This window comes from Lolium rigidum, chromosome 1 (assembly GCF_022539505.1).
Source record: "Lolium rigidum isolate FL_2022 chromosome 1, APGP_CSIRO_Lrig_0.1, whole genome shotgun sequence".
In the NCBI taxonomy this organism is placed as follows: Eukaryota; Viridiplantae; Streptophyta; class Magnoliopsida; order Poales; family Poaceae; genus Lolium; species Lolium rigidum.
The window spans coordinates 172,092,328-172,100,837 of NC_061508.1; the positions used below are offsets into that span (position 1 = coordinate 172,092,328).

General features: G+C 48.8%; 1 protein-coding gene across 1 annotated transcript; it reads left to right on the forward strand.

Annotated features, from left to right (window-relative positions):
• The first annotated feature begins 4,731 nt into the window (after positions 1–4,731).
• LOC124682750 lies at positions 4,732–5,235 on the forward strand. The gene has a single exon (XM_047217375.1). The coding sequence runs from the start codon at positions 4,732–4,734 to the stop codon at positions 5,233–5,235; it is 504 nt and encodes a 167-aa protein (XP_047073331.1).
• Positions 5,236–8,510: the final 3,275 nt, after the last annotated feature.

Here is an 8,510-nt window from a genome sequence, read left to right on the forward strand (position 1 = left end):
TACTAAGGTTTTTGGGGGAGCAATATTTCTGTGATTCAATATTGTTTCCTTACAACTACGAGTGAGAGTCTTAATGATCTTTTATGCACATTCAATTTTTCTTACTCGATGTTAAGTGTAATTACCGACGTATATGCATAACATGTGCAGCTTCCACTGGATTCTACTAGACATTCAACCTGATAAGGGAATAGTTGAAGTAAAAGACCCACTGAGTAGAGGCGTGGACGGGTTCAAGGACTTGCAGAAGTTGCTCCAAGTGTAATTTCCTTCATCGCCGCGCTTTATCATTCGTGAGATATCAATTAATTATCCACTCATTCAATCATTCTTTTGCCTGGCAGGGCTTGGACCGCTTTCAAGAGACATCGTAAGGACGGTACACAGGCGGAGAAGCTAACATTTACTCTCGTACCGTGCCCCCAGCAGCCACAAGGGACGAATCTATGTGGATACTACGTTTGCGAGTCCATTCGCATGTTAACCACCGAGAAGCAGAACAATAATAAATTCGACGTAAGCAATAACATTCACAACTTTATTTATTATCATCAATATTTCGTTATCAAGACTGATATAGTCATACTCATCTCATTTTCGTATATAGGTCGACTTCATGCGGGACAGACTCCAACCAAAGGAACACGCACTAGGAATCGCGGAGGAACCGGCGGGACTTTTGATTAAAGAAGTACTAAACAACAAAGGCTTGTTTAGTCCAAATAGATGCTCTACCTCCAAATAGACGGTCGTTAGTACCGCTTGTCGATCGTGAGCTAAATGTATATATGTAGGGAATCTACGAATATGTGTAAGGGGAATCGACTTTTGCTTGCAATATTTGTTTGATCGATCTCTATATATATATTGAATGAACGTGTACAACTTCTAGTAGCGTACAAATATATGCAACTTCTATTTTCGAACGAAAAAAAATGAAATAACAGGCGGTCGGTGGCGGGGGGGAGGGGTGCTGCACCCCTCAAACCCTAAAGCAGCAGCGTTGTGCGCGCGCCACGTAGAGGGCCTTTTGTCGCGGGTGGTAATACCGCCCGCGACAAAAGGGCCTGTGCCGTGCGCGCCCTGCGGCTGCCACGTGGTGGACCTTATGTCGCGGGTCGTAAGTGACCCGCGACAAAAGGTGGACCCTTTTGTCGCGCCTCCTTTGTCGCGGCTGGCCGCCCGCGACAAAAGGGCCTTACCACCCGGAACAAAAGGCCTGTTATCTACTAGTGTCTACTTCCACGAAAACCCAAGTCTACAACTTGTAGGCATTGACAAGTTAATCCATTGTCACCCGGCTTCACTATTTTCGACATGACCATTCCCGGCATAGCCGTGGCCTGCCCCTTGCCTTCTTCTGCCAGCATTTTTATTACCGGCATTGCCCTGACCGACGTTGTTGAGCCTGACCTTTTGCTTTCCGGCTAACACCAGATCATACACTTTCATTTGTTTGAAGTTGATATTGCCTTATCTTTTTCTGTCGGGATGGGGGACGATGCCTGCCCATTCGACTTTCCTCCAGCACCCCCAACCGAATGAATGATTTGGGATGCTCCGGCACCTGGTTTATTCATGGCTACCTCTGCAGTTTGTTTAGCAGCAACAACAAGTAATTCATCGACTCGGTCTTGTTGCTTCACCAAAGCATCACCCAATAAACGATCTAATTCCTCAACAGCAGCTTGAGGAGCCCTAAGTGTTTTATCTGGAGTACTATACTTCGGCTTATCTGCCGGCATATAGGATGCTGACATAGACATACGCTAATTCACTTCCTGGCGCAAGTCCTTATCTAAGTTACGACCTCTAAGCCAGGTTGCCGCTACTCTACTAGGATCTGCATCTACGGAAGCAAATCCATGACTACATGTACTCACGTAGGGTAATGTTCAACGCCTAATGAGCATGGGACACCTCGTTGGCTCCACTAAGAAGGTTCTGGCGCTACGCCTCTAGCTTGGCCTGAGTCGTGGTCACGTTGGCATCGGGCGCGACCGGCACCAATATCTTGTCCATGGCGGCTTGAAGAGGAGTCGATGTCGGGGGCACTGCGGAGGTGCCGACCTTGTTCTGCTGCCGTGCGCCCGGACTTGGTGGGGACGTCCTTGTTGCCGGTTGCGGCTTTGCTGGTGCCGTTCGCGCCAACCATCATCACCTACACGCTGCCAGTAGCGCGGTCGGAACGCAACCCGTGGGCCGCACAGAGTGCCGGCGGATCCGGTGCCACAAGCACCAGCGTAGGGAACCTGCCTGCCGGCGTAGTGCCGACGTAGATCCGGTGCACGCCAAAGAGAACGAAGCTGCCATTCCTGGGGAAGGCCCCGTTGGCGCAGCTGCCAGCGTTGTCGCTAACGAAGTCCAGCAAGCCGAGCCTCTAGACGAGACCAGAGACCACACGCTCGCAGGAGGCGGTGACGAACCCCGTCCGAATATGAACCCCAACTGGCGCAGCTGCTGGCCCCACGGTGGACGCCAACTGTCGTCGTTGTGAACAAATAGATGCAGAGGAGGGGGGAGATGAAGAACTCACACACATGATGACACAAGGTTTTACCCAGGTTCGGGCCCTCGTGAGGAAGTAACATCCCTACTCATGCTTGTCTGAGATGTATAAGCATAATATCAGCTACAATGGAGTTCCTCAAGCTCTGAGCTAGAGGTAGAAGATGAAGTCTACAGCTAGAGGTAGAAGAAGAAGTGTTGAAGCACCTAAGTTAGCATCAAAAGGGGGATCCCGTGCAAGGGAGTGCTACTTCTCCTTATATAGTGGAGAGGTAGCTTACAAGAGAAGGAGCCCTAGCATGAGCCGATCCACATCATCTTTGCCTACGTTGGGCTTGTCTTGGATCGTAGCTTTGACATTGATCGTGAAGTCCTTTCTATGTTCTGGCTTCTGGCACTGTGGCGCTGACCACTGTAGCTCTGCGCACTGTAGCCTCTTCATCATCGGCGTGTTTTGGCCACTGTTGGAACTTAGTGATGCTCTCGTCGTGAAGAGATCCTCCGTATCCCATCCATGTCTGATAGTGGCACGACCGGATCTTTGACTCCAGGACTGGCATATGACCGTTAGCACTATGCCGGATCCCTATCCCGGCTTCATTTGAACATGTTGGATCTTTGTCCTTCGTCCCTCTTGGCAAGCTCCGGCTTAACTTGAACTCCTCCGGCTCAAGGTACGCTGGTATCCTTACTCTGGCATAGTCATGCCGGTATCTCAGATCGTACAATCCGGGTGACCTTTAATCCGGTCACCATCATTTTAAATGATAACCAAACTTATCCGAATTACTTATATAAACCGGTAACTAGTCGCCTGACTTAGGCATATTAGCCATGCTCTTAACCTTAGGGGGTCATCCCCCGCTGTCAAAAAATTGAAGGCTTGGATTTTTGCAGATGAATGGAATTGCTAAGTGCACGCAAGACTTTGATTAAATCCATTCATGCGGTTAGATGTAAGTAAGTGAACCTATCATGGGTGGTGCTGAGAGATCCGTGTATATGTAGTAAGTTCTTGTTTACTCTTTATTAGTAGTGGAGATGAGCTATTCTTTCTCCCGGCCCCGGTGTGTATGTGCTCTGTATCTGCTCCAGAGCCTGTAAACCTGATGTAGGCACTTGTGTTTTACAAATGGAAATTCTACTGGCCCTCCCATCACGACGTTCCCACAGAAAATGAGTTGATCATAAAAATTTAGCTGGAGGCAAAGTGACATACAAAAGTAGTGTACCAGTGAAAAGCATTGTGTTAATTAACAGCCGCTTAACCAGTTCCATCCTACCTCTACATTTGATCCAGATTTCGTAGCTAACCATCTTGGCTTACGTTTATTACCTAGGTAGCCAGCACTGGATGGATCAACAAGATGCAGATAAAGATCACTTAGCTATTTATAAGTCGACAAACATGATTTATCTCAACGTGACCTGCAGTTGACCTCATAACTACCTCTCTTTGTTTTAACACAACTACCCTTCTTTTCCTTTGCCTAACTAGCTAGCCAACAGCCCATGGATAAAGAATACTATGATATATGTACGCATTACTAAAATATCAAAATTAGGTTGTGCAATTTCAGAAATAGAGCTAGCCTCTACATCAATCGATGCAACAAGATTTATTACGAAGTTCATAGTATACCTGAAAATAGTAGAACCCGTTGGAAGAAACACATGGAAAATTAAGCATCGGCAACTCTGTTATGAGGCACGTAAAGCCTAGTACGTTTAGGGCATGTTAACTAAGAAGTCACAACTTTTATCCTCATTTCGGCAATTCGGCATAGTTAATGTAGACTAATTAATAACAAGAAGTATCATGTGAAGGTGATAAACCAGCTAGCCTGATGGTACTTCTCATTAAATTAGTTTGCGTAAGTTTCAGAGATGAAATTCTATTATTCAAAAGGTCCATTATACTAGCTTCAAAAGGGTTTTAAAAGCCTTCGAAGAAATGCATGGGAAATTCAGTATATATTAACAAGTCTGTTATGACTTCACGCTGGTACCTCAAGGGCATGTTAGCTAAACAGTGACAAGTTCTATATATCAGCATTCCTCCATATATGTGTTCTTGAAAAACAAAGATGACCTCAAGTTCAACTTCATTATTTTAAAGAACTTCATCGCACAAATATACAATATGGCCGCTACTTAAGCAGGTTGAGCAGAGGCTCATCAAACCAACCGAATATCTCGCCTCTAAAGCAGCTGATTTCAGGCATGCAGAACGCTATAACCCTAGCTTTGCTCCTACTTTTCACTCTCCTGATCACGAAGCAGCGTTGTGTGGATGGGCAGGCCTTCTGCCGGTCCCAGATCAGCTTGGCAAACGAGGCGTGCAGCCTGAGGAACTTCCCTGGGGTGAGGCCTCCCGTCCCCCGGCAGCAACTCAATGAGTCCTCGACGTCAGCGACAGCAACGACGAACAGCGGCAAGGAGTACCAGCTTCGGTCCAGGGATGACGACGACGAGGAAGGGGAAGAAGACGAGGGGCGGCATCACCGTCGGCAGCGGCACCGCCACAGCGCAGAGAACGGCGAAAGGGACCCGTATGACACGGCCTGCTGCCGCCGGCTGATGGCTATCGACAACGCGTGCGTCTGCCAGGCCGTGGCGCGCCTCCCGGTGTTCGTGACCTCGGTTTGGCACGTTATCAGGCTCACGCCGGTGGACGGCTGCGACATCTCCTTCGAGTGCCCAGGCTCATTGTCGACGCTGGGGTGATCACCGTATCGATCCGTGGCCACAAGCCCACATTGTCCATTATCAATTCATACTCCCTCCACGATCGATCGTGATTAAATTGTACTACTCTGTAAGTACAATTGCAGTAAAAATAAATAGAAGAAACCGTACTATGTCATATGATTATCTCTGCTACTTAAAAAGACTAGCACCGAAAGCTACTTTCGTCGTACTTCCTTCGTCCAACTCGGCCGTTGCTTCGTTGTCCCCCGCAAAACGCGCCTCGCGAATTAACGCGTCCTCTGGAACGTCACCGCAGTCAACCCCACACACGCCCACACAGTGCCCCCGCCGCCCCTCTCTCTCCCATCGGCATGCAACCCTAGCATCGAGCGGCCCTCCATCGTCAATCACATCTCCTCGCCCAAGCCACCCGCCCACAGTCGTTTCCCTGGATATGCGCGCTGCCGGACACCCGAACACTGAGCGAAGCGCTGCCTCGCGGTCGGATGACTTCCATCTCGTGGTCCGGTCTTCTCCAAATCTGGTCCTTCTCCAGCAAGCACCTGCAAGCCGGACGACCTACTCCTTCCAAAAGTGTTGTTTCCAGTAATATATAGTTGACACGAGATATGTGCTTGATTGAATACGCATATTACCTCCTACGCAAACGGAGATGTAGAACGTTATTTCCTACGGATTGATCAACCAAAGAAACATGAACCTGCATGGATTTTGGGGCCAAGTGTGAGGTGTGACGTGATGTTGGCACCTGATCGATCTGCTCAATTTTCTTCTTTCCTATGAAATCTGCTGATGAGAACATCCCTACCGAACTACTACCTTCGTCATTGCAAAATAAATAAGATGTTGCTGTGAAGCTCAAGTCCAATAAAGTTAGGATTGGACCTATTACAAGGGCTCGTGCGAAGCTACTTAAGCAACACGTGAATCACTCCTGAACGATATTTTGAGTGATTAGAACTTTATACTGCCTAAGTCTTTTTACTTATGTATGATTAGGTACGAAGATGGAGCAAACGTCGCACGAGGAGAAGAGAAGCAGCTGGACATGGTGCTGGACGTGAAGACATTCCGTGGATGCGCGAAGGAAGATGAAGGATTCACCGGCACTGCCGGCCTGTGCACCCAGCGCTACCGCTGGAAGCACCCCGACACTGCCGGCCTTGGCACCCCGGCACTGCCGGTCCCACTGGCACTGCCAGCTACGACACCCCGGCACTGCCGGCCCCACTGGTTCCGAACCAGATTTGCCCGAACCTATTCCAGGTCGGTTTGTATCTCCTAGTTTCGTCCCCTGGTCGTCCCGGACGCCTATATAAGCTACAGGGACGCTCACAAATTAGGTTTAGACCACGTTTAAGATAAACCCTAGTTCATAGTTGTTTGCTACGTAAAACTACTTAATCATACTCTCCAATTCGCTTCGATCTGGAGTTTTATCCGCACCAATTCGTTTCAATCTGGTGTTTGTGCTACTGGAAGTTTTTGTGAACTGCTGTTCCATTGGGAATTAGAAGATTGTAATTTATCGCTTCGTGGTCAGCGTGATAAGGGGTTGCCCGATCTTCTCAGTAAGCGACGGTGGTGGTGATGAACACACGATGAACACAGCGGAGATAACACGATGAGGAGGTGGAGATAACTTGTATGACACCGACGAAGTCTCTCGATCAATCCCTGTCGCCAATGCAATGGCTCTCAACCCTGCAAGATATTCGCAACTCCACACACTTGCGCACGTAGCCGCCGACCACGAAGTGGTAAGTTGTAACCGTCCAATTCCCAATGGAACAGCAGATGACACAAAACTTTCAGTAACAAACACCAAATCGATGCGGATCGGTGTATAGATTCGATAGAGTTGCAAAGCAATCAACTATGAACTAGGGTTCATCTTAAACGTGGTCTAAACCTTATTTGGGGCGTCCTGGGCACTTATATAGGGGTTCAGGACGACCAGGAGTCGAGAAAATACATTAAAAATCGACCCAAATTGGGATCTGGTCGAGACAGACTCGGACACGGCCGGTCAGGGGGTCGGTCGACCGGTCCTGGGGCCGGGCAGGCCGGTTCGAACCGGACCTGGCAGCGGGTGGTGACCGGGCTAGGGGTCTAGGGCCCCTGGATGTTGCCCGGTGTGCACCCGCTGAGGATCCGGTCGTCGTCGGGCTGACCCGGCGTGGCGTCCGGTTGGACCGGGCTGGGGACCGGGCGCGCCGGCGTGGCGGCCGGTCAGACCGGGCCTGGCGCCGGCCTGGACTTCGTCTTCTTCCCTCGCGCATGCCTCCCTCTCCTCCCTCGCGCTTCCATGGGATGTCTTCATGTCCAGCTTCATGGCCAGCTCCATGTCCAGCTTCACGTCCAGCTTCTTGTCCAGCTGCTCCTCTCCTCCTCGTGTGATGCTTGTTCCTTCTTCGTACCTGATCATACATAAGTAAAAGGACTTAGGCAGTATAAAGTTCTCGTCGATCAAATTATAACTTAGGAACAACTTCACCTGTTGTTTGAGTAGCTTCGCACGAGCCCTTGTAATGGGTCAAATCCTGACTTCATTGGACTTGAGCTTCACAGCAGCATCGTCTTCATCTTGCAATGACGGAGGTAGTAGTGTAGTAGGGATGTCCTCATCATCTCCCCCCACTTCAAAAAGCGTCGACCTCGACGCTCCAAGGTCTTCTCCGTCATATGGTGTCAAATCAGCCACATTAAAAGAATTACTGATACCAAACTCATTAATTGGAAGATCTATAGAGTATTCATTGTCATTGATTTTGGCAAGCACTTTGTAAGGACCAGCACCACGAGGAAACAACTTAGACTTCCGTAGCTTCGGGAACCTATCCTTGCAAAAATGTACCCAGACCATATCACCAGGCTTGAACAACATCTTCTTGCGCTTCTTGTTCACCCTTGCAGCATTGCTCTTGCCTTTCTTTTCTTTCAACTCTTTAGTCTTCACATGTATCTTCCGTACAAAATCTGCCCTCTTTGATGCCTCCATATTGACTCTCTCATGTATGGGTAGAGGCAACAAGTCAAGCGGAGTAATGGGTTTGAAACCATACACCACCTCAAAAGGACACGACTCTGTGGTAGAATGTAACACCCTGTTGTAAGCAAACTCCACATGCGGCAAACAATCTTCCCACTCCTTCAGGTTCTTTTTGATCATGGATCTCAACAGCTGCGACAATGTTCTATTCACCACCTCAGTTTGACCATCAGTTTGGGGATGACAAGTAGTACTGAAAAGTAGCTTTGTCCCCAGCTTTCCCCAAAGTGTCTTCCAG